This window comes from Ascaphus truei, chromosome 19, assembly GCF_040206685.1.
Source record: "Ascaphus truei isolate aAscTru1 chromosome 19, aAscTru1.hap1, whole genome shotgun sequence".
NCBI classification, from domain to species: Eukaryota; Metazoa; Chordata; class Amphibia; order Anura; family Ascaphidae; genus Ascaphus; species Ascaphus truei.
In genome coordinates this window covers 29,646,519-29,673,554 of record NC_134501.1, presented here as the reverse complement: position 1 = coordinate 29,673,554, position 27,036 = coordinate 29,646,519, and the positions used below count along the sequence as shown (strand labels likewise).

The 27,036-nt window shown below is 46.2% G+C and overlaps 1 protein-coding gene across 4 annotated transcripts in view; it reads left to right on the top strand.

Annotated features, from left to right (window-relative positions):
• Positions 1-24,071, top strand: part of LOC142470112 (chymotrypsinogen A-like) — a 73,878-nt gene extending 49,807 nt beyond the window's left edge. For all 4 annotated transcript variants that reach the window (XM_075577049.1, XM_075577050.1, XM_075577051.1 and 1 more), the window contains 3 exons: positions 10,801-10,981; positions 12,426-12,559; positions 22,734-24,071. In XM_075577049.1, the coding sequence (XP_075433164.1) occupies positions 10,801-10,981; positions 12,426-12,559; positions 22,734-22,895 (477 nt within the window). In that variant the 3' untranslated portion in view covers positions 22,896-24,071. The remainder of the gene's footprint in view (positions 1-10,800; positions 10,982-12,425; positions 12,560-22,733) is intronic.
• Positions 24,072-27,036: the final 2,965 nt, after the last annotated feature.

The window sequence follows — 27,036 nt, the reverse complement described above, 5'->3', positions numbered from 1 at the left end:
CCATACTTTGCACCAGTATCTGGTGCCTTGCAATATTCCGTCCACCCTGACATCTAGGGTCTCTGAGGCTTTTCAACTCCGGACTTCTCTAGACACTGGGCCAGCAACTTAGCAGGGTGCCCTTTGAAGTACGGAGATGAAAAATCCCTCAGCTCTTGCAACCTTAACATATGAACATGTTAATGGATTCATTGCCGGGCTGACAGGAAAGGGTTCCTGTCTTTACATTTTAAAACACCACTGAAACACATTTTATTTTTATATGTGGTTTCAGTATGCGTGTGTAAGGAATCCGCTCCGCGGTTAATGGTTTGCCTTACCTTGCAGACCTGTGCAGTCCTGGAACACTTCTCCTGTTATTTACTGTAGCCTGGATTCACTCACCAAAGCAATACTGCCACACACTCCCTCTGGTATCTACTGCAGCTGTGCAACCTATCACTGCAATCCAGCCTTGTATTCACTCATTGGAGCAGTACCTTCACACCCCCTCCGGGGATTGGTCCGCTGGCCTTTAAGTACTGCTTTCCCACAATGCTCCCCGCCGAGCATAGTCCTTTCCGGATGTCACTTACTGTTCTGCCACAAGCTTCCACTTGTTATCCTTCCTGTCTCCTGTGCTGAAGCGGAGGTTTCCCCTGCGTTCTTCAGCTTCCTGTTCTCCTGTGCTGAAGCGGAGGTTTCCCCTGCGTTCTTCAGCTTCCTGGTTTCCTGCACTGAAGCGGAGGTTTCCCCTGTGTTCTTCAGCTTCCTGGTTCCTGGAGCCTGCTGCTCTTTCCCTAATGCAGAGGCCGTGTCCTGGTTCCTGCGCTGTACGGAGGATTCCCCAGCCCGCTCAGGACTCTTGCGTTGTTGCACTGGTTTCCCAGTGTAGCTAGGCGGTGTGTTACTCTGGTCTGCCTACCACCTCCTGTGACCAGTACCATGGGCTATGGTCGCCGCACGCGCAGAGGCCAACCCCGCGCTCCTAAGCTGAAGCGGGGCTCTCCTGACTACCTGTTGCCGAACTCCTGCTTGAACAACGTTTACCCTGATGTCTCCTGTCCTGACCTTGGCTTGTACAACGACGATGCTGTCTTCTCCTATCCTGATCCTGCTACGTACGACTACGATCTGCGCAATCTGGATCAGCCTGCGCGGTCTAAGGTCGGTGCTTTTATAACCCTACCTCAGCCACGCGGTCCGACCCAGGTTTGTGGCGAGCACAACCGTGACAGTATGCTCGGCCCCACAAACTCGGACCCCGCTGAGGTGAGGGTTGGTACGTTTTTTTTCTGAAATCCTGTCCTGACCTGTAGACCAGTCCCAGTATCAAGACTGATATCTGTGCGATATACTACCCCTGATGGAGGATCCATGTATGTTTGATGGTTTAACTCCTTTGCAAAAGAAATGCCGTAATGATCTCATTAGTAAGTAGGGTGACCAGGCGTCCCGGTTTTGCCGGGACAGTACCGTTTTTTTCTGTGCTGTCCCGCCTGTCAGTCCGTCCCAGCAATGTCCCGGTTTTTCTCCCTGGTCCCGTTTGTTTTGTACTGTAGATGCGGTGCGCGGTGGCGGCGAGGATGCGGCAGCCGGGCCGGTAAGTATTTTTTTGAATTTCAGGGGGTTGGGCTTCTAATATGACGGGCTGCAGGTGATTCGCTGGAGGATGCCGGGGGCGGTGCTTTCTCCACTTCCTACCACGATCCCTGCGCCCCGTGCGGGCAGGGAGGTGGGAGTGGGGACAGCCGTTGGCTGTTTGGCGCTTCCCCCCCCTCTGCCTCCGTTCCCTGTGGCTGCTGCTGCCCGAGGTAGAGAGGTAGGCGTGGGGGGGAGCAGGGTTGGCGGATGGCTGGAGGCGTGCACACTTTCCCTCCCTCGCGTGCGCATGGGGACAGTGCGGGGTTGCTGTTGGGAAACTCCCTGCTTCTGTCCAGGCGCGCAGCCTTATCCCGATAGGTGGGAGAGAGCGAAGCCAGGTCTGGCGGGCGGGTTCTCCCCCCCCATCCGGTCCACGGGCTCGGCGAGCAGTGACTTCCGTCGCTGGCAGGCGGTGCAGGGGGAAGCGGTATGTATCAGTGTGTGTGTGTATAGGTGTATCTGTGTGTATCTGTGTGTGTGTGTGTGTGTGTTTGTATCAGCGTGTGTGTGTGTGTGTATCAGTGTATCAGTTGGTGGGTGTGGGTGTGTGTATCAGTGTATATGTGTGTGTGTATCAGTGTGTGTATGTGTGTGTGTGTGTGTGTATCAGTGTGTGTGTGTGTATCAGTGTGTGTGTGTGTATCTTTGTGTGTGTGTATCTGTGTGTGTGTGTGTGGGTGTGGGTGTCAGTGGGTGGGTGTCAGTGTGTGTGGGTGTCAGTGTGTGTGTGTGTGTGTGTCAGTGGGTGTGTGTGTATCAGTGGGTGTGTGTGTGTGTGTGTATCAGTGGGTGGGTGGGTGTGTATCAGTGGGTGTGTGTGTGTATCAGTGTGTGTGTGTATCTTTGTGTATCTTTGTGTGTGTGTGGGTGTGTGTGTCAGTGGGTGTGTGTCAGTGTGTGTGTGTGTGTGTGTGTCAGTGGGTGTGTGTGTATCAGTGGGTGTGTGTGTGTGTGTGTGTATCAGTGGGTGGGTGGGTGTGTATCAGTGGGTGTGTGTGTGTATCAGTGTGTGTGTATCTTTGTGTGTGTGTATCTGTGTGTGTATCTGTGTGTGTGTGTGTGGGTGTGTGTGTCAGTGGGTGTGTGTCAGTGGGTGTGGGTGTCAGTGTGTGTGTGTGTGTGTGTGTCAGTGGGTGTATGTGTATCAGTGGGTGTGTGTGTGTGTATCAGTGGGTGGGTGTGTGTGTATCAGTGGGTGCGTGTGTGTGGGTATATCAGTGGGTGTATCAGTGGGTGTATCAGTGGCTGTATCAGTGGGTGTATCAGTGGGTGTGTCTACCTCTCCCTCTCCCCCTGTCTCCCTCTCCCTGTCTCCCTCTCTCTCCCTCTCTCCCTCTCTCCCTCTCTCCCTCTCTCCCTGTCTCCCTCTCCCCCTCTCTCCCTGTCTCCCTCACCCCCTCTCTCCCTGTCTCCCTCTCTCCCTGTCTCCCTCTCCCCCTCTCTCTCTCTCCCCCTCTCTCCCTGTCTCCCTCTCCCCTCCCTCCCTGTCTCCCTCACCCTCCCTATCTCCCTCACCCTCCCTGTCTCCCTCACCCTCCCTGCCTCCCTCACGCTCCCTGTCTCCCTCACCCTCCCTGTCTACCTCACCCTCCCTCTCTCCCTCACCCTCTATGTCTTATCTTAATTGCCGTATACCTACACCGAAGTAACCTATCCTGCTTTCTTCCAGATCTGACTCAAGTTTCACACGGGAGACATCGGAAGATAGGTAGGGAACACCTCCCCTCCAGTATAATACCTTGAGGGACTGCGGCTCAGATAAGATCCCAGGCGGGATTGCTGCTTTAGAAATTGTGAAGAGTGGGCGTCCTGACACTGGTTATGGGGTTCAGAATCATTCACATCTGGCTTTTTTGTTGTTGTTCGATTAGTGAGGTCATCCGACACACACACACACACACACACACACACACACACACACATACACACACACACACACACGCACGCACGCGTAACTATGTAACAAGGACTAATGGTAGTAAAGTATAAGTGTAATTCAATAAATAAACTGTTATGTAAAAAAAAAAAATGTGTCCCGGTTTTTCATTTTCAAAATCTGGTCACCCTATTAGTAAGGCTTCCTGCCTCAGAGACTTAAAACAGTATTTTGCCACTTGTGTTCTCTCCCCTGATTCCCCTTCTCCCTGGGATAAGGTGAATCCTGTGAAACTGGCCAACGCCCGTATGACTCTCAATGCCCTGGCTTTGTCATTGGACATTCACGTAGTACAATCGGACCCTTTCGTCATGTTGGCTCACGCTCAGGACACGCTGCATGTACTTTCCTTGGCATTGGACATTTGCTTGTTAAAACAGGATCGCCTCCTGGCCGCCTACGCTGCCGTTTGGCAGTTCCCCTCTGCTGCCAATCCTGTCGCTAAACCGGGGGACGTATCTCCCTCTCCGGGAGATGACCAAACGGACCCATTAGCAATATCTCCTAACGTAGTAACTGCCACGGTCCCTAGCCCTGATTGTATGCCCGGGTTCCCTGACTCCAATGTTATGTCTACATTAACCCCTGCCAATCAGGTCTGTGAGGCTCCCCTGGAGTATACGTATGTTTCTCTAACCAACACTAAGGTTCCAGTATCAGAGAATAAGTCCCTTAGTTCCTCTATTTATAACTCTGAATCCCTCTCTCCAGGTCTTGAGGGTTTTCCAGCTTTAACCCCTGCTAGACAGTCCTGTGCGCTTTCCCTGTCAGAGAAAGAATCCCTAAGTTCTGTTCCCAGGGTCAATTCTGTATTAACCCCTGTGGGGCAGCTCTCTGAGTCTCCTTTGATAATTCCCTGTTCTCTGCCAGCCATGGTCATGCCCCTAGCTCCAGAGGAGAGATCCCTTGTCTCCCCCAATTCAGAGAGAAGACTTCCTATGTTCTAATCTCAGGTACTGTCTGCATTAACCCCTGTAAATTCTGGCAGCCTCCAAGTTAATGCCTTCGTTCTAGCCTCAGAGGGTGAGTCCCCAAGTCAGACAGCAGAGGTTGCATTGAAGGATTCCCTTAACCTTACGGATTCCTTAGAAATTCTTTGCTATAAATCCCCTGCTTCAGCTCAAGTTTCCGCAGTCTCGCCTCCGGAGACTTCGGCTAAAGTTCTGGTTCCTGTAAAATGTATTCAGGAATCAGGTTTTTCCCTAAGCTTGGTCGCAGAGTTCCTTCTCCCGGGTATTTCACTGAACCAGTCTGTCGTCCAGAGAGCGGTGATCCCTGCTTCAGCGCATAGTCCCCACATTGTGGAATCTGCAATCATTTCTGGTTTCCCAGACATTCCTTACCAAATACCTACTTCTGAGACCAGTACAGTTATGATTAACCCCCGTGTACTGTCTGTGTTCTCCTCTTCTCTAAGCTTAGGGTTAAAAGCATACAGTGGTCTGTATGTCCCTCCTGGGGTTGATGTTGTGTTCCCAGGAATGTTTGCTGACACACGGCTTTTTCTCAAAAGTGACGCTTTTACATATATACTAGTAAGAAGCCTGCACACAGTTTCTCCTCCCGCTGTATTGTGTCTTACTGGTCCTGAGACTCTGAGAAGTAATAACCCCCCTTCAGATTCTGAATCTCTTCCTACAATGGTTTTCCTGGCCGGGGGTTCCCCTGATTTCTCTGCCCAGGCCAATCCTCCAGGGATCAGCATATCTGTGGTTACTTCCTTAGTACTGTCTGAGACCATCCTGCCTCTATTACAAGTCCTGGGGTTTAAATCTGAGCTATTTAGTTTTCCTGCCCTTGCTAAAACTCAGTCCCTCAGTACTGCGTCTAAATATGCCCCAGCAACCATTGGGTTACTCTGGGAAAAAATTAAAGCTCCTGTCTTAAAGGGTATTTTTTCACACATGTCCAGCAAGTCTACAACCTCAGTAATTGATTCTAAGTCACTTATCAATACATCGGATTTTTTCATTAGTCAAACCCAGACACCCTCACTACTGGCTAGGAGTCCTGCTATCAGAATTTTTGCACTAGAAGACACACCTATTCATGTTTTTGTCAGGTTAAGTACCCCTGTGGTTAGGGTCCTTGCAGTTTCGGAAAAGACTCCTTATGCTCCTAAGGTGTCTGTCATTAAGAGTTTTCTTAGTTCCTACGTGCTGCTTGTTGTCTCTCAGGTCCCTGTCACTGAGGTACAGACTTCAGCTTCTGATGTTAGCTTCCCTCCCGCCACTACCCTGGCTCTGCCTTTTTCTCAAGCTCCTAATATGAAAATCTCAAAGCCTATTCCTGAGTCCCAGACAATACTATCTCCCACTGAGGATTTCCCAGTATTTGAGAGCTCCACTGTGGATTGCTTCTCTGCCCCTGCTAAACCATGGTTTTCTCCCTCGGAAACTTCTGTTGTCCCTGTTATTTCCTCTCAGTTGGAAATCCTCTGAATGTATCCCAAGATTTCGGTCTCTATGCCTGGTTTACTGCTTGCCTTGTCACCTTCCATACCTATACCGGGAGATGCTTCCACCCACCCTATACCCTCACTAACCATTACCTGGGAGACTTCTGGAGGAAAAGTCCCTTGCAAATTCCAACATACAGTGGTCAGCCAAGTCTTTGTCTGTCCCGAGGGTCGCCCTGGTATATTCAATAAACTATCTATACCACTTATCCTGAAGTCTGGTTCCTTTACTAAAGACTGGGCTTCCAGTGAGGGTTCTTCTGCCATTTTTGCTCCGGAACTCTCTGGTTCTTCACGGTCCTGGATTCCCAAGCCATTTCGCGGGGCGAGCCACGCACCAATGAGGTTTCTTCTACCACTCTCATATCCTAGAACAGTACTCACCAAGGAACTGCTTGTTTACGGATCCCCTTTCCACCAAAAGAGCTTTAGGAACAACTCGATGTCCCCGAGACCCATGGATGGTCCTGTCTGGCCGCAGTTCTCACCGGGGGGTGGGGGTACACTATGGAGTAACCACGAGTCTCTGGACCACGACTCTACCCTCAATCCTAGACGGTTCAGGAACAATTCCTGGTCCTCCAACTCTATGGGTGGTCCTATTCGCCCGGAGGTCTCTCGTGAAGGGGGGGGTACTGTAAGGAATCCACTCTGTGGTTTACAGTTTGCCTTACCTTGCAGACCTGTGCAGTCCTGGAACACTTCTCCTGTTATTTACTGCAGCCTGGATTCACTCACCAAAGCAATACTGCCACACACTCCCTCTGGTATCTACTACAGCTGTGCAACCTATCACTGCAATCCAGCCTTGTATTCACTCATTGGAGCAGTACCTTCACACCCCCTCCGGGGATTGGCCCGCTGGCCTTTAAGTACTGCTTTCCCACAATGCTCCCCGCCGAGCATAGTCCTTTCCGGATATCACTTACTGTTCTGCCACAAGCTTCCGCTTGTTATCCTTCCTGTCTCCTGTGCTGAAGCGGAGGTTTCCCCTGCGTTCTTCAGCTTCCTGTTCTCCTGTGCTGAAGCGGAGGTTTCCCCTGCGTTCTTCAGCTTCCTGGTTTCCTGCACTGAAGCAGAGGTTTCCCCTGCGTTCTTCAGCTTCCTGTTTCCTGCACTGAAGCGGAGGTTTCCCTTGCGTTCTTCAGCTTCCTGGTTTCCTGCACTGAAGCGGAGGTTTCCCCTGCGTTCTTCAGCTTCCTGGTTTCCTGCACTGAAGCGGAGGTTTCCCCTGCGTTCTTCAGCTTCCTGGTTTCCTGCACTGAAGCGGAGGTTTCCCCTGTGTTCTTCAGCTTCCTGGTTCCTGGGACCTGCTGCTCTTTCCCTAATGCAGAGGCCGTGTCCTGGTTCCTGCGCTGTACGGAGGATTCCCCAGCCCGCTCAGGACTCTTGCGTTGTTGCACTGGTTTCCCAGTGTAGCTAGGTGGTGTGTTACTCTGGTCTGCCTACCACCTCCTGTGACCAGTACCATGGGCCATGGTCGCCGCACACGCAGAGGCCAACCCCGTGCTCCTAAGCTGAAGCGGGGCTCTCCTGACTACCTGTTGCCGAACTCCTGCTTGAACAACGTTTACCCTGATGTCTCCTGTCCTGACCTTGGCTTGTACAATGACGATGCTGTCTTCTCCTATCCTGATCCTGCTACATACGACTACGAACTGCGCAATCCGGATCAGCCTGCGCGGTCTAAGGTCGGTGCTTTTACAACCCTACCTCAGCCACGCGGTCCGACCCAGGTTTGTGGCGAGCACAACCGTGACAGCGTGTGTAATAAAAAAACGATATGTATGTGAATGTTACACCCTCCACTAACTCTGTTCCAAAAATTAGAGTGCTAGCTCTTTCCTAGCGCAAGTTAGCCACTTAATTGAATAGGAACTGTTATGCGGGTTGCGGTTTGACCTATAATCGTTCTGGGTTACGAGCCGGCATACAATGTATCCGTGCTGGCTCTGATCAGTAACAGCAGACGCACTTCACCAATTCACTTTAAGTGGATAACAAGACGGCTGGATACATTGTTGCGTGCAGGCACTTCAACTTAGACCGCAGACCACTTATCCAGTTGAGTTTGTGGTTCAGACGTCTGCAGTCTAGGAAGTGATACACAGCTTCAAGGTAGCCGCTGCCCTCAGACACGCTTATGTAATTAACGCTTGATACAGCGCAAGAAGCTCCCCCTTGTGTCACGAACACAATTTGCACATCTAACATACATTAATAGGACTGCAGCTAGTTTCTGGGCTGCAAAACAGGAACATTACAGATAGTGTATAGGGGAAACATGGCATTGTGTTGACCATACAATTACCCCTTCAGTCCCAACAAGGTTTAGGGTTAACCAGTCGGGCATAATACCTTTATTATTGGCCTGGTTAACCCCTTCACCGCCACAGGCAGTGAGCATGATAAGGCTGGTGGACTCTCCTGACAGGACATTTCTTGTGAGCCAAAGACCTCAAGAAGTGCCAGGCTTGTGGAGCCGCTGGACGTGGTGACTGCCACAGAGCCTTCATTTGTGGGGGGAGGTGTGACAGTAAAGGGGTAACCAGGCTCACAATAAAGGTTTCAGCCCATTTCATTACCTCTGATCCATGTATTTTGGTTCAGGAGTGATATCTCTTGAGCCCAGTGATTGTACATACATTCTGTAAAAATGTGCAATAAAGAATGTTTGTGTTTTTACCTTTCCAGGTGTGCCAGCAAGCAGAGATTGCTAGGCTATGAGTTTCATGGTGGGTTTTGCAGAAAAAGTCTTGTCAGAATGTGCCTAGCAAGTCGGGGCCAAGAGTCGCTGGATACCCCAAAAATATACCCGGGAATAAGGTCGGAATCCCGGATACATATAGGCACATTGCTCTGGTCAAAATTCCTCCTTCAGAACAGTTACGTGACTCACAGCCTGGTTTCCCTGCTTCAGCACAGACCAGAAAGGTAAATGGGGCATAGGGATGTGAGGTTTACCTGAACATGCCAAGGGGTCCCTAGGTTAAGGGGGAAACCCAATAAATACCCAGACCCCCCAGAACCTATATAGGGGTTCTGGGGTACTCCAACCATTCATAAGGTTGTGAGGTATTTTTATGTCTATTTTTAATGTGTGTGGGAAATATGTCTAGTAGGAATAAAGGTGCAACTTCTTATTCTATTCCTCATACCAGGAGACTTAGAAAGTTTAAAGTGTATATTTGTATTAAAAAGTGTGTTTTGAATGTCACATGCTTATGCACAGTAGTATGAGCTGGGCCTTTCAGATCCAAAGTTTGAGAGACCATTTGGCTACCAAGCTTGGTGCCAGCAAGTCTCCTTAGACTCTGGACATGAAAGCCTCAGTGGTTGCCAAGGTGTGAAAGCAATTTGGATACCGGAGTTAGGCTCAAGTACTCACGTCCTTGGGGGAATGGAAGTCATCGGACCACCATTTGCCCCAACCCAGACTTTGAGGAGACTAACTCAGCAGGTGGCTTCTGAATACCAAGTGGCAGAGGTGCAATGTTGGCGCATGCCTTCGTCAGATTCTGAATCCCCGCTTGCCTGGCTTCAGTAGACTGACAGCGCTCTGAATGGCTGGTAAGAATGTTCCCACACTCGGATTTCATGAATGACCTGAGAAATACTATAATAATCCCTCAGGCAATCCAGACAGCAGACTCTCAGCGCCAGAACAGCAATGGCAAATTTGAAACATTTAAAAGGTGCTCCGACAGATATAGCAAAGACACCGGCTTCAGAAATACGAGGTGAAATATTTTCTAAGTCCCGACTTTTGCGGCCAAGTTCTGAAAACCGAACATAGCCATAGCGGCTAGGTTTGCAAGTCGATTTTAGTTCCAGGACCTTTGGAACTAACTACTTCTGAAAACCGAACATAGCCATAGCGGCTAGGTTTGCAAGTCGATTTTAGTTCCAGGACCTTTGGAACTAACTACCAGTGAAGTGATTTCAAGTCTACCGGAGGTGAAGGAGCGGTGGAACCTGGAACTTCATGCGGATTTGAGTTCCAGGAGATTCGGGCTAAGTCCCAGTCAATTAAAGACTCTTGTATTTCATTCTATTTTAGTTAGGAATTTTTGGCCCAGGTCCCAAGTAAGTGTGTCTCATCTTATGTAGTTTGTGTTCCACTGTGTGTGCCTTTTCATGCAAATGCATTTTCAATTTATTTCACTTATCTTGTTTTTCTCAATGTATGATCCAGAATAAAAGGTGTAAATGCCTGGTCTCCCATGACAGTGACACAGGAAAAATCTTTTTTTGTATTTAATAAGCCATCATTAGTCAAACACAAAAACACAAATAGCAGATATGCATTAATTCAGAGTTCCCAAAATACAAATAAATAACAGTTACTTTAAGGGAGATTTCATCTTTTTGAAGGGAGCAAATGACACTATTAAGAGTTTTTTTAAACCAGTGCGTGGGACTGACCCTTGAACGCAGGAGTGGTCAACTCTAGCCATCTAGCCCCTCCCAACAGGTCATGTTTTCAAAATATCCCAGCTTCAGCACAGGTTGCTCAATCAGAACCTCAGTCGACTCCTCCAGTCTTCGACTGAGCCTCTGATTGAGTCACCTGTGCTAAAGCAGAGCCGGATTTAGCCACCTGTACTGAATCTGGGATATCCTGAAAACATGACTTGTTGGGGGGGGGGGGGGGGGGCTGGTGGACTGAAGTTGAGACCCTGCTTTAATGAACCGTCATTTATTGACTACAGTTTCAGAATCCCATGGATCTCTTCTTCAGAAGATCTTTGCACCAGTATCATAGATCTTCCATTTACTCCAGGTTATCAAACATCCTTTGTTCGACAATAAAACTGGGGCGCATGATGTCCTCCTGGTGAAGCTCTCCACCCCTGCTGTATATAACGACCGCGTGTCCCCTGTGTGCCTCAAAGCTTCAAGTGATGACTTCTCAGCTGGCTTTAAATGTGTCACCAGTGGATGGGGCAAGATCAATGCAACCAGTAAGACAGACCGTAATATGGAGCATTCAGTTGGATAACTTGCAATATTATCCTCTACACTCTGATTCAATGTCCCAAGCTGGAGAAGAGTTGAACCAACATCTTCTCCAGCACATGGAAACGACTTCAGAGCATTGTGCTGTACATGTCTTGGGCCCTGGCACCTAGAGCCCGTGATGTTCTAGGTATGTCATGGGTACTTGCTCGTTTTGTAGCGGTGATCGGCACAACTGCTTTAACCATTAGCGTGCCGAATATCCAGCGGGGCACCGGAGTACAACTGGCGCTCTGGCACTTCCCGGTCATGTGATTGCTCCAGGGGAGAAAAATCGTATGACGCAACCCAGCCCGGATTGCCGGAAATGGAAGTGGATGGGGCATCAGCCTGTCCGATCACCTCCTAGAAAGTGACCAAGTGCCTAGTACAGGAGAAGGGACTCTAGCATGGCTGGACCCACAGACTATGTGCCTCTGGCAGGCCGGGTACGTTATTAGGGCACTGGGGGGCTTCCTTGGTGTGTGAAATACTAAAATGTCCGGGTTACAAAACTGGGGCAAAAAAAGCACACGATTTAGAGTACCAAGGAAAATTAATTCAATTGGAAACAATCCAAGTTTTTCCTTTTATAAATTCTTTGCCCCGGTTTTGCCTCTGAGACACTTTAGTAAATAACTCAACTGGAGTCTATTTAAGGAAGAATCAATATTCTGGGCTGTGTTTACTAAGCAGCGCTACACCATAAGACTTCTTCCCGCATGGCTTAGTAATTTGAGCCCTTTATAAATCATACAAATGAATATGCTGCGCCTGTAAGGTGTCTTCTGGAGATACGCCACGGGGTTAATTATGGCATCTTGTGGTCCATTCATTTAAATGGGGATGTAAGTTGCCTTTTAGCATTGAAGGCGTCTTATGCCGCAAGCTTAGTAAATATGGCCTTAAATGGGGTCACATAAATGGCCATTAATGATCAATGGAGCACGTGAATCAAGTGCCGGTTCGGGTTATCGCACATGTTCTGGTGTTAACGCCCATTCATCAATGGGAGTCAATCCTGGAACGGGTGTGATAACCAGTATCTCGACTCTATGAATGGGCCCCAATGTTGGGTATGACACTTTAGTGAATAAACAAAGTAAAGATGAATGAAATACAGGTTATACAGATGATTCTGTCTTCTATGTGTTAGTTCACGAGGGAGGTGATAGCTATTTAATCCTTTATATGTTGACCTAATATTTGTACTGCCCCATCTGTAACCCATAGTAATACCCCACTTGAGCTGAAGGCATTAGATATCATTACTAGTGGGCAACTGGAGTCAGTAACTGTAATTACTATTAGAAGCCAATAAGGTTCTGTGTTCTCAAAACTAAAGATAACTGGAAATAGGTAGTGATGCTTAGTATTGCTTTATGTTGCAGCATGTTGATTTTTTTCCAGCTAAACAATTCCCAAGGAAACTGCAGCAGGTTTCCCTCCCATTGATTTCCAACCGTGAATGTCAGAAGAGCTGGGGTGGAAATATCTCAAGTACCATGATCTGTGCTGGAGCCGCGGGAGCTTCCTCTTGCCAGGTACAATGTTTTTTTTTCTTCCATTGGACCATATTACAATGTATATTAGCCTCTGATCTCTCCCTATGCAACTACTAAACTCACGCGCTCAGCTCAAGGCTGTCTCCTTTCATTCCCATTTACTCTACTGCATTCTCATGCCAAATATCTCCTTCACTCACAGCCTGTGAAATACACCCAATAGATAATGGACGCTCGCTCTATACTGAGAGGGTGCTACCCAAGGATAGTCGCTTCCTAGGAAGCTAAAAAGAGCCAACACATATAAAGACAAAAGAGAGGAAAAATCCTTTTCGGTGGGTGCACTCCTATTTAAATCCCTTTAGTAAAAATTGTAATTTGGTATATATTATATCACAATGATAACAGTGGAAGTGCAGATTCCTATATACCGCAAGACTACATTAGGTCTCATGTGAGTAGGAGAGAACTTTAACTAAAAACCACTAATAGACATATCTATGGACACAGTCCATTAATCATACTGGAAGGCCAGTTGAGGCCTCATCTGTCTACCTGCAGCGATGTACTGCGATATGGCCTGCGCATATCTCGCCACGATCTGTAGGCTCTTTCCATTGTCAAAGATGTAAAGGATGTCAACACTTAACAGTGACTAAAGAGTTCAGTTACCATGACAACACCAGGAGGTACACCATTTGCAAGTTTATTAACTGCAATTCTACTGGAGTCATCTACATGGGTGTCGCTCTTGGATATATTAATGTCCAGAAAGGGTAAAGATGTAACATCATACTCCAAAGTGAGATGCAGGCTGTAGGTATTCATATTGAGAATACCTATAAATGTTTTCCAAACATCTATCGGTCCTCGCCATATGTGGAGTTATCTACATGGGTGTTTGCACATGTTGTATCAAATATGTGGGCAAAACGTGGCGCGAATTTAAACAACACATCTTAGAACATGTTGGCTCCATACGCAACAACATAGACACTCCTGTTGCTAAGCATGTTAATATACATCACAATGAAGATCAGAGATCAATGTCCTTCATAGGCATTGATCATAGTTACATAGTTATATAGTAGATGAGGTTGAAAAAAGACGTACGTTCATCATGTTCAACCAATGCTAAATTTAGACAACAGATACTTTATCCTATATATATACTTCCTTATTGATCCAGGGGAAAGCAAACAAAAAAAAAAACCACAGTGTGATATTATGCATTGATATCTCATAAGGGGAAAAATTAATTCCTTCCTGACTCCAAGAATTGGCAATCGGATTAATCCCTGGATCAATATCCTTCCCATGTATACTTATTTGGTATATCCCTGTATACCTTTCCTTTCTAAAACCATGTCCAAACTTTTTTTTTAACAAATCTATTGTATCTGCCAGCACAATCTCCATGGGTAATGAATTCCACATTTTAACTGCCCTTACTGTAAAAAACCCTTTCCTTTGTTGCTGGTGAAATCTCCTTTCCTCCAATCTTAAGGCATGGCCCGAGTCCTTTGTACTGCCCATGGGATGAATAGTTCTTTTGTTAGCTCCTTGTATTGTCCCCGAATATATTTGTATATAGTTATCATATCCCCTCTTAGAGGCCTCTTTTCTAATGTAAATAAGTCTATTTAGCTAGCCTCTCCTCATAAGTTAGATTGTCCATTCCCTTTATTAATTTGGTGGCTCTTTTCTGCACTCTCTCTAGTTGCATAATGTCTTTTCTTAGGATTGGTGCCCAAAATTGTACTCTATATTCATGGTGTGGTCTTACTAATGCTTTGTAAAGGGGCATAATTATGTTTACTTCACTTCCATCCATTGCCCGTTTGATGCAAGATAAGATCTTGTTTGCCTTTGCAGCTACTGCATGATTTGGGGCACTATTGCTAAGCCTGCTGTCTACAAGCACTCCTAAATCCTTCTCATCAAGGATTCCCCCAAAATATCTCCATTTAATTTGTAATTCACCTTTTTATTCTTGCATCCCAAATGCATAACCGTACATTTATCTGTATTAAACCTCATCTGCCATTTACCTGCCCACGTTTCCAGTCTCTCCAAGTCCTTCTGAAGAGAAATTACATCCTGCTCTGATTCTATTACACAATTTAGTATCATCAGCAAAGATAGAGACTTTTCTCTCAATGCCAAACTCAAGGTCATTAATAAAAAAGTTAAAAAGCAGGGGTCCCAGTACCGATTCCTGAGGTACTCCACTCACGACTTTAGCCCAACCGGAAAAAGTTCAATTTATGACAACCCTCTGTTGTCTGTCCTTTAACCACTTTTCAATCCAGGTGCATATATTATTACTGAGTCCAATTTTCTTTATTTTGTACACCAACCTCTTGTGTGAGACCGTATCAAAAGCCTTTGCAAAATCTAAGTAAACCACATCAACTGCATTACCCTAGTCTAAATTCCTACTTACCTCCTCAAACAAACAATGTTAGTTTGGCATGATCTATCCTTCATAAATCCATGCTGACTATTACTAATAATTTTGTTTTCCATGAGGTATTCCAGAATATTATCCTGTATTAAACCTTCAAGTAATTTCCCCACTATTGAAGTCAGGCTTACAAGTCTGTAATTCCCCGGTTGTGATCTAGCTCCCTTTTTAAATATAGGCACCACATCTGCTTTACGCCAATCTTGTGGTACTGAGCCTGTGAAAATGGAGTCCTTGAATATTAAATATAATGGTTTGGCTATTACTGAACTTAACTTCTTCAGAACTCTTGGATGTATGCCATCGGGGCCAGGTGCTTTATTCATTTTCATTTTTTCAAGCCGCTTATGAACTTCTTCCTCAGTTAACCAATTGTTCATTAATATGAACGTTGTGGCTTCCTCCTGTGGCACTACTATTGAAATTGATTCTTCCCTGGTAAACACAGAGGCAAAGAATTTGTTTAATACATTTGCTTTTTCCTTATCTCCAATAATCTGCCTTCCCATCTCACACTGAAAGAGTCCTATATTTTATTTTCTCATTTTTTTGTTATTAAGGTAAAGAACTTTTGGGGTTGACCTTACTTTCTATTGCAATCCTTTTTTCATTATCCATTTTTGCTCATTTGATTGCCATTTTGCAATTTTTGTTACATTCCTTATAATTCTGATACAAAGTCTCCGTCCCTTCTGACTTTAAGAAACTAAACGCCTTCCTCTTTTTGTCCACTTCCTCCCCTATCTGTTTATTTAGCCACATTGGTTTTGACTTATTTCTTTTATACTTATTACCCAAGGGTATACACTGATAAGTGTGCTTTTCTAACAATGTTTTAATACTCCATTGGTATCAGGCGTGGAGACTGGAACTCTTAACACCTCAAAAAGAAGTCCAGATGGATTTACACCCTAGGTATACTTACACCATCTGGCCTCATTGAGGGTTTTGTGTATAGTCCATTTATCTAGAGCCTGTATCATTTGTGAAATTCTGTGATTACCAATTACCCATCGTTTATTCATGTGGCCCCACCTTAATAGTATCACTATACAGGTGACTATTTCAACCAATATTTACTACCCCAAGATGCTAGGATTGTTAAGCTGGGTGGGGAATACACTTTCCTCTCAGCAATAACAACTACAGCCTGGGAGAATTTTACCAAGTCCATGGCTACTATAATATTTTATGTCATATGGGCTCGTTATCCTGCCATGGTTCCGGCACATAGGGGTGTGACAGGGTGAATGAACGTCACCAGCTCTATGCCTGGCATATGTGTAGATGCAGTGCACGTATGTGTAGATGCAGTGCAGAAGCGACAAGGTTAATTTTTAGCTGGGAAGCTCCTGACAATTAGAGTGGTTCCAGCTGCATAATCAAGGTGTTTTAAAACCCCCAGGCTGTACACACATGCTAGCTGGTCAAGAGAGAGGACTGAAATACTGACCAGACTATTAATGAAGGAGCAGACCAAACAGCAGGGACTGTTAATGCAGGAGCAGGCCCAACTACTATTGCAGCAGCATACCCAGCTCCTAACCCAGCAGCAGGCAACACAGGATGAGCGGATGGCCAAGCTGCTGACCCAATTCCAGGGGTCTGCAAGTCTAGAACTTGCAAACAAACCCCCGGTCCTCCTGAGGAAAATGGCTCCGAACGAGGATCCAGAGGGTTTTTTACTGACATTTGAAAGGGTTGCCGAAGCACAGAGCTGGTGTGCAGATTGCTGGGCAACCGCTTTGGTCCCGCTTCTCATAGGAGAAGCCCAGGCCTCATATCAGGGCCTCCCAGCAGATCAGGCAATGGACTACCAACAAGCAAAAGCTGCCATACTGGATCGCTTAGGTCTGACCCCAGAGACCTACCGGCAGCAGTTCCGGAACCTGAAGTACACCGCTAAGATGAGGCCCCGGGTCCTCGCTCAGCGGTTATTGGACTTGTGTACTCGCTGGAAACAACCCGAGGAGCGCACTAAGGAGGCAATTCTTGAGCAAGTTGTTTTGGAACAATTCCTGCAGATAATACCCCCTTCCGCACGCTCTTGGGTAAAACGCCATGCAGCTGGAACCCTAGCTTTGGCGGTCCGACTCGTTGAGAACTTCCTTGGGGCCGAGGATCAGGCGAGTGCCCTGGACCTGACGGAACCAACTTCACCAGCACTTGCGCACACTCAAAGAGGGAGATCGGAACAACGGGGAAACTATGGCCCCTCCATACGCAACCGCCAAGTGCCACGAAAGGAGCAGTCCTTCCAACAAGGAAGGGGTCCAAACGCCGGGCACCCCCTTCCTGATGTCAGCTTGTCACCAAATGAGAGGAACTTCTGAGGACGTCACCCACAGGACCCATCAGATGCCTGGTCTCCAGTATCCGGTCCAGCGGAGCGCTATCCATAGCACCCTCCTTTGAGGGAACCCTCTTTATGTTCCGCCTGCGGAGAACAAGGCCACCGCCATGTGGACTGTCCTCAGATGGATTGTTCCTTCAGCAGGACAGTCGCCTCGGCCTTCCCCAGAGGAAGTTGCAAACCCTGCTTACTTCCAGCCCAGATTGGGGGTAAAACCATCCAGGCCCTTGTAGATTCAGGCTCTGGAAAAACGCTGGTCTTCCGGGAACTGTTACTGCCTGCCGTGCTTTCCTTTGACTCCCCATGGAGTATAGAGTGTATACATAGTGATGTAAAATGGTATTAAACGGCCAAAATCCTGCTACAGGTGAAAGGTCAGGAGGCCAGGATCGAAGTAGGAGTTGCTCCTTGGGTCCCTGCCCCCGTTTTGCTTAGCCGTGACTGGCCTTTCTTTTCAAACCTAATGGCTCCAGTCTCTCAGGAGGAGCCTCATTCTCTGACTCAGGAGAAACCTGGTAAACTGTTCCCCTTTTTGGCAGACCTGTTCCCCAGTAGACACCGGGTTCCAAAGACTCGGAGGCAAAGACGCTGTGACAAACAGGACTGGTTGCAGAAATCTGGGAGTCAAGGTGGCCATACTAATAGGCATAAGTCACAAGTCATGACTGGGGATGGCCAGAAGGAGGGAGAGATAGGCCCTGGGGATTTATCAGAGCTATGTCTCCCTGATTTTCGCCAGAGGCAGAGGGAAGACCCAGTCCTGGCCAAACAATATGATAAAGTGGTAAAGATTGATGACCAGATATTGAATACACAAGGGGTAATGGTGTTCCCTAATTTTGAATTGTCGAATGATATCCTGTATAGGGTGAACAAGCAGACACAAACAGGGGAGGTCACAAGACAAATATTGGTTCCCAAGGTGTTTGTTAAAACTGTCTTCACCCTTGCCCATACTGCCCCTTGGGGTGGTCACCTGGGTAGGCATAAAACCTTGGACCGTATTACGTTCCGCTTCCATTGGCCAGGAATGCATAGCGACATTGCTAAGTTATGTTCGGCATGTCCTGAGTGCCAGCTAAATAGTCCGAAGGGACAAAAACCAGCCCCCTTGGTTTCCTTACCCTTAGTGTCCGTTCCCTTTGAGAGGATTGGTGTAGACTTGGTACAGTGGCTGCCGCCTTTAACCTCCTGCAGCCGTTTCAAATCGCGGGCAGATGCAGCATGTTTTCGGCTGCTTTGGGCGCCATGGGCGCTTTCAATGTTTAGCGCTATTAGCGCTGTCTGATGAAGACGGCTGACGCGCGGCAAAGTTCGTGACAAACGGAAAACATCCCCGAATTTTTTCGGGGATGCAGGAGTATAAAAGGGGCCGCAACAGTAGGACCGCTGGAGCCTTCTGCGAAAGGACACAGGTTTATTCTCGTAATAGTCGACTATGCAACAAGATATCCAGAGGTGTTCCCCCTGAGGACAGCAACGGCGAAGCAAGTAGCCAACAAATTGTTGGAGCTGTTCTAATGGGTTGGACTTCCCCAGGTTATGTTGACAGACCAAAATACAAATGTTATGTCTAAACTGATGCAGGCTGTCCTAAAATTACTAGAGGTCAAGTCTGTTCGGACATCGGTCTACCATCCACAGACTGACGGATTGGTGGAAAGATTTAACCAAACTCTAAAAGGTATGCTGAGAAAATTTGTAGATTCAGAGAAGAGAGCCTGGGATGAACTTCTCCCTTTTCTGCTGTTTGCAGTGCGGGAAGTTCCCCAGGCCTCCACGGGATTCTCTCCATTTGAACTGCTGTATGGCCGCCAACCCCGGGGTATCCTAGACCTCCTAAATGTGTCCTGGGAGGAACAGCAGTCCCCTTCTAAGAATACCCTGCAATAAGTATTGGACCTTAGGAAGCGCCTAGATGTGGTCGGCCATTTTGCTAGGGAGAATCTTAGGTCAGCCCAGGACAGTTAGGAGAGACATTACAATCAAAATGCTCGTATGAGAGTGTTTCACCCGGAAGACCAGGTGATGTTATTGTTACCCAATTGTGAGAGAAAACTCCTAGCCAAATGGCAGGGCCCATTTGAAGTACTCCGCCGCACGGGTGATGTGGATTACGAGATTGCTCAACCAGGGTCCAGGAAGGGTAACAGATTTACCATGTGAACTTGCTGAAACCCTGGAAGGTGCAGCGGTCTCTATTCACCCACCCAGTGGAGGAGGAAACGGACCTGGGTCCTCAGCCCCCACGGGGGAACGTCTGTGGTAACGAGAAAATCCCAATGGGTAGACGATTGTCCTCTGAACATAAAGGGGACTTGTTAGAAATAATGACACAATTCCATGATGTTTTTTCTGATTTACCAGGGCAAACTAATTTAGTTTCCCATGTGATAGAGACAGCACCTGGGGAAAAAGTACGTTCTCGTCCTTACAGGTTGCCTGAAAGCCGTAACTCCCTGGTAGTGAAGGAGGTACAAGAAATGTTACATATAGGCATGATTGAGGAATCATGCAGTGAGCTGTGTAGTCCAGTAATTATGGTCCCTAAACACGATGGGAAGGTAAGATTTTGTGTGGACCTCCGAAAGGTCAATGCGGTATCCAAGTTTGACGCATATCCGATGCCAAGGGTGGACGACTTAATTGACGCCCTTGGTAACGCGGAATATATATCCACGCTGGACTCAATAAAAGGATACTGGCAAATACCTTTGGAGGAAAAGTCCAAATGCAAAACAGCCTTTGCCACTCCCATGGGTTTATACCAGTTTGTGACAATGCCATTTGGACTGCATGGAGCCCCAGCCACATTTCAGAGGCTCATGGATAAAGTACTGAGACCTCATAGGGCTTATGCCGCGGCCTATCTGGATGACATTGTCATTTATAGTAGTCCTCAAATCACAAAGAGAGGCAGGGCTCACAGCCAACCCTAAGAAATGTGCCTTAGGTAAGGTGGAAACCTAGTACCTGGGGTATGCAGTGGATGGTGGAAAAGTAAGGCCCTAGACGATAAGGTAGCTGCCCTGAGAGAAGTTCCTACCCCCCGAACAAAAACGCAGGTACGCTCCCTGTTGGGTTTAGAAGGTTTCTATCGGAGGTTCATCCCCAATTACTCGGAAGTTGCAGCCCAACTAACAGACCTCACAAAAAAGTGTGCCCCTACACAAGTGGTATGGTCAAGGGAGTGCCAGAGGGCCTTTGAGGAGGTAAAAGGTGTCTATCAGAGGGTCCCATCCTTAGAAGCCCAGTCTTCGATAAGCCTTTTTTTGTACAAACCGATGCCTCCGAGATAGGACTAGGGGCAGTGCTCTCGCAACAGTTTGAGGGAGTGGAACATCCGATCCTTTATCTGAGTAGAAAATTGTTCCCAAGGGAAAAACACTACTCAGTAATTGAGAAGGAGTGTCTTGCAGTAAAGTGGGCAATCGAGGCCTTGAGGCACTACCTGGCGGGTGTCCATTTTACATTGGTAACAGACCATGCTCCATTAAAAAGGTTACATACGATGAAAGACTCCAATGCTAGGTTGACCAGGTGGTATATGGCCCTCCAAACCTTCTCGTTTGAGATTCAGCACAGGCCTGGAAAAGAAAATGCCAATGCTGATTTCTTTTCTAGAGAAGGGGTGGATGGTTGGCTTCAGCTGTGCGTTGCCCCAGCCACACACTAACAGGGGAGGAATGTGACAGGGGGAATGAACGTCACAAGCTCTATGCCTGGCAGACGTATGTGTAAATGCAGTGCAGCAGTGACGAGGTTAATTTTCAGCTGAGAAGCTCCTGACAATTAGAGGGTCCCAGCTGCATAATCAAGGTGTTTTAAAACCCCCAGGCTGTACACACATGCAGGCTAGCTGGTCAAGAGAGAGGACTGAAATGCTGAAGTATATTACTGCTATAAGGTCTGTCTTATTGAATGCTGTCTGGAGCAGGGAGAAACTCTGGAGAGAGAACAGCTTGATTTAAGGTCTGTTTTCAAGATACATGTTTGATGAGCTATTTTGTTTTTGTGTGCTGTATTTTTTAAGGCTCAATAAATAAGTCTTATCAAGAAACCCTTCGTGTGGTTGCATGTACCCGGCAACAAGGGGGTTAACCTTACAACACTATCTCCAGTGACTATATAAATCAGGACTCTTTTGGGACCTCCCCCCTGATATACCTGCCCTGATGAAGCGGTGTACGTGAAACGCGTGCGTCGGAAGAATCTTTCACATATGCGCAGAGAACTCACTGTGACCACAGTATACAGAGAAACAGAGACTCAGTTGCGGAGCTCTGCGCTTGAGGATTAATCCTCCGACACCAGCGCTGGGACTAGGGGTACTTCACCCAGAGCTAAGCGCTTTTACTGGACATTGAGAGCAAGTAATCCTCGAACATTGAAGGTCTGTCTCCTAGTACTATATTGACACAGCACTTTTTGCCCATTGCCTTCCTGCCAGCATATTTCCAGCAGCCATCGGCACTGATATACATTTATGATCAGTGCTGATGCAGGAAAAATGAATACCCTGTATTTTATATTTGTTTATAGACATTATAGAATTTTAATTAATTCATTAAGTATTTATTGTGATAGAGTGCTCTCAAACTAGGTTTTCTGTTCTCGTGTTCTTATATACTTACCTTACCTAGTTAGCACCACACTCTACACATCACTGAGCTGCAGTGGGGAATCTTTTTTGTATCTCTACTGTGATATCTACACTGACAAAACAGGCCCAGTGAGATGTTTTATGATGGCCTCTAAAAGAGGCCCCTTAGAAGGAAAACTAAAATAAAAACTCAGGGGCCCATCTCTACATGAAAGGAAAGGGTCCCATGGCATGTAATACCCTTTGGGCGCGTATAAATTAAGGAGGGGGGATTTATCAGTCAACAAAAAAGAAACAGCACAAGATTTATCAAAGAAAAATAATCCAAATGAAAGTATTGGGATAAATCGGGGGAGGGTGTTTTTGTATTAGTAGTCCCCACATTTTGCACAGGGGAGATGCTGGGGGGGAGGGGTTATAAATAGATTTTGCACAGGGTAGGCTCCGCAGGTCTTTTTATAAATAGCTTCTTATATACACAATTACAAATGTGTGCTACACAAGCCAGAGATATCTGACAAACATTTATAACCCATCAAATGCTGTGCTTAGTAATACAGGACAAAAGGTTATTTGCAACCAGTCCAAGCCTAGGGTCTTCTGAGTGTACATAGATCCGACCCCACAGACAGGTAATTACTGGGTGTACGTAGACCAGACCCCACAGATAGGTAATTACTGAGTGTACGTAGAACAGACCCCACAGACAGGTAATTACTGAGTGTATGTAGACCAGACCCACAGACAGGTAAAGGGCAATTGTGACTACATTTCTCATTTCCACTTTCAGAGTGACTCTGGAGGACCCCTTGTTTGCCAGAAGAATGGAATCTGGACCCTGCTTGGCATTGTGTCTTGGGGACATTTAAATTGTTCCACCTCATTCCCAGCATTGTACGCTTCTGTCCCCCAAGTCCAAACTTGGGTTACCCAAATTATTGCCTCAAACTAGTTTTCAACTCCCCGGAAAGAGGAGTTCCTCTCTTTTTTGAATCCTGTATCAGTCTGATATCTGTTTCCATTTGTTACGAGTGAAAGGCCCTTATTCTATCCAACCCGAAGAGCACTGTAACATTTGGTTGCAGCCGTTTTGCCATGACTGTGTCACCACCGGCAATTATCTGCCACCCACCTGGCCACTGGGACATCTCTCTGCTGGCTGCTCAGCCACCAAAGAAAACCCCAAACCTTACCCTAAAAATCCCTTATCTTAACGCTACTCCCTACCTTAAAAACCTTAACCCCTTATCCTAAAACCCCTCATCTTAACCCCCTAATACTAACGCTACCACCTACCCTAAAAACAATAACTCCTTGCCCCTTTTCCTAATCCCTTACCCTAAAACCCTTAACCCCTATCCTTAACCCCCCTACTCTAACCGCAACCAAATGTCCAATTGCGGTTAGAAGTGGCCATTGGGGCCGTCTTCAGACAAAAATCACATTGCTGTCAATGAGGATATTCGGCTGACAATGCTTCAAACAGCCGCGTGTGGTACCCCCATTCCCCCAGAGGGGGCTGTGAAACAAAGCAATGTTTTACGTTTATATCTGCAACGTGTGACATAGCGCAGGAGGATACAACCATCAAATGAGCCTCATTATTACAATATTTGATGCAAACGCGCGTTTTTATTATGCGCCGGGACACATGATTCCCGGGTTTGTTTGTACACCATGAAAAAGTTGGAGTATAAAATTGACGCATTTATGTATCTGGAACAAAATAGCGCAGGAGCATACAACGACCAAATGAGCCTCATTTTTACAATATTTGTTATTCTGCGCTGACAAGATATGTGTATTACACGCGCCTTCATAGTATCCAATGTAACGTCTGCGATCGTTATCATGTTATTTCTTGATTTCCAACGTATTAACACGGGTAATAACGGCTGCCAAGTCTGCGATATTTAATCACGTGCCACGTGCGCAGAAATGTCACAGGTTCCACGTGGCGCTTCACGCGCACGGCAACAATCTGAGTTGCTACGTAAAAGGAATTCCAGATTTAAAATGTCTGCCTAAAATCTGGGCCAAATATTTGTTACCCATGATACATAGATCCCAAGGAGGGTCCGTACTGATTGTATTTGTAAATTGGAAATAAAAGACTTAAACTACAAAATGTTATACGTCTTTCTCTACTTATTTCTTAGTCTCTTTTTGAAGCTATTAACCCAGAGTTATTAACATTGCATCATACAATAGAACCACACATACACTGTGCACATGCTCTTTTAGACCTTTATTCTGTTGTATATTATGATTCGTTATATATATATGTAACGGGTGGACCCCTCCTGTTTGACCCACCCAATCTCATATTGGCCCGTGTGGTCTAACCAGTCCCCATTACAAGGTCGTGTATGTTGGTGCACCTGCAAGTAACAGGACTCCTGAGTCTCCCGCTTGGTGTTATTAGGGGATGTCATCAGGACAGGTAGCTGAGGTAGTGGGTGCGAGTCCAACTTACATCACGTGCAGCGCCTCCACCTCATCAGGATCTATGCTTCCGCAGGGAGATGGTCCTGGTGAGGAACTCCTTCTCGGTGGTGACCACCACTGTAGAGTAATCTCACACTCACACAGTGGGGATATCTTTAACAAGGCCATCTTTATTGGATATGTTGATGTAGCAGACTGCCCCATGCAGCTGCCGGCTCTAGCCGCACATTTCTCCGTGCTGTCCCTTTGCCAGGTACTACCTCCCGTATTGAAGTGGGATTCCCTCTTCTCCTAGGGAGATCACCTCTGCGCCAGGTCCCTGGACACAGAGTGGCTTAGACAGACTGTCTAGTCAACCTGAACCACTAGTTACTTCACTAGGGTCACAAACTGTTCATACATTCCCCTTGCGGGAATACACTACTTCCCAGCAGCTTTCCACAGATGCTGGAACCCTCTATAACTAACTGTGTTGTGCCTTATATACTTCAAGAGGCAGGCGCATCCCTGATGTCACTATCTAGGGACTCAGAGCATGCAGCCACTCCCCTCCATACATAGGGCACCTCACAATTGTGTGAGGGAAAACCTCCATAACCTCTGCTGGCATACCTGTACTTACCAGGACTTACTGCCAACAGAGAGGAAAGTAATATACCATTATTATGCATGGCTATATATATATATTTCCCAGAATCCCTTGTTGCAGTGGAAGCACTGCATGCTAAGAGATAATGGGGAAGGGTAGGGTTGCAGACCTGTCTTAGACATGTGAATGTGCTCACAAGTGATATTTTCATTGGCTGTATGCTATACGTGGAGGGTTTCTGTTACTTTTATACCCACCATAACTTATTTAAGGTGTGATTGATTACATATATTAAAACATTAATGAGAATGGTTGATGGTTAATATACTTACAGTACAGATGTAGCAAGACTTACTGTCTCCGGCACCGTGACCAGATGCAAGAATAAACCCCACATATAATGCTACCAGTTCACCGCGGCCGGTACATAGCCGACTGGCAGACGAGCTGCGGTGAACTAGCAGAATTATTTGTGGGGTTTATTTATGTAATTGCAATTCAGTATGTGTCCGCCAGATGGTGCCCTGAATATCTCTGCCTATGCCTGCGCTGTCCATAACGACACGTGTTTCTATACACTATACTCTACAATGTAACAATGTCTCTAGAAATGTCTAGAATCCCGTTATAATTATTAAGATGTCTGGCAAGAAACACACCTATGTAATATACAGTAATAATTACTTTTAGGAAGAATACTGTTAATAATAATTTGTATAGGCTAAACAGGAGGGCATTAATGAAATGCTGCATGCTGATTGGTCAGAATTATGGGCATTACTATGAATTTTTGAAATTCAATCAGCTGCATCGTTTCAGTAACGCTTCCTCCCCTGCCAAATTCCTCTCACTCCTAATCAGACGTTCACCGGACCAACCAGGACCTACCATACAAGAAGATAGAACATCAGATAGTAGAAAATCTGGGGATGCTGTGGCTGTGGGAGGGGAAGTGATCCGGTATCCTGTCCTGCTGTGGGGGAGGGTAGAGTGGGCGGGCATTGGACCAGGCGTCCCTTCTGAGGCATGGTACGATGACCAGGTATGGAAGGGTTTGAGAAGGTGGGTGGGGGGGGAGATTGTGAAGCAGTTGGAGGGGAAAGAGATTTTCAAAATTCCAAAATGTGCGAGAAGAGGCTTCCGTGGTGGCAGTGGATATATATATATATATATATATATATATATATATATATATATATATATATATATATATATATATATATATGTTAATCAATATATATATATATATATATATATATATATATATATGTTAATCAAGTGTTTTATTTATTCTTAGCCCATCATGCCCTTATCAGAGATTCAATCAAGATAGAGGGGACAGGGAGTAATGGGGGTTCTGCCGGTGGAAACTCTGTGATCACACAGTGACATCAGATAAAAGGGAGCAACCAGAGGAAATCAAACCCCTTCCCAAGTCATCATCTTTACAAAATAACTTTTAAAAATGATTGGAAAAAACTTATGGATATACAGCTGAAGCGGCCATAATTCAAACACTTCACGCGGTGTATACTTCGGAATACCCATGTGATGGGGAGCGATTTCTTTCAACCGTACCGCCATTAGACTCGGGTTGACTCAGGTTTGTATAGAGTGCAGAAAATTACATTTTTGCGCTGTCTGCAATATCGTCGAGAAACTCAGGTGGGCGATCGCGAGTTGTTGTCTTAAAAATGTAATACCCTGTAGCAATTCAACCTGTCTTTCATTGCCGTACAGTTATGGAAGTGTGTGTGTGTGTGTGTGTGTGTGTGTGTGTGTGTGTGTGTGTGTGTGTGTGTGTGTGTGTGTGTGTGTGTGTGTGTGTGTGTGTGTGTGTGTGTGTGTAATTTGAATATTAACGTTACGAGTTCATACTGTATATTGTATATGGGAAAGAAGTCTGTTGCTCATTTGCAATACACAGATTAAAAATATTGGAATCATTTTATAATTACAGTATAATTACAAACGACTTTCATGTTTAATTATCTCTTCTAAGAAACACAAAAATAAAAAGGTATATCTTTTATTCTATATGTATTATTTATTTTTA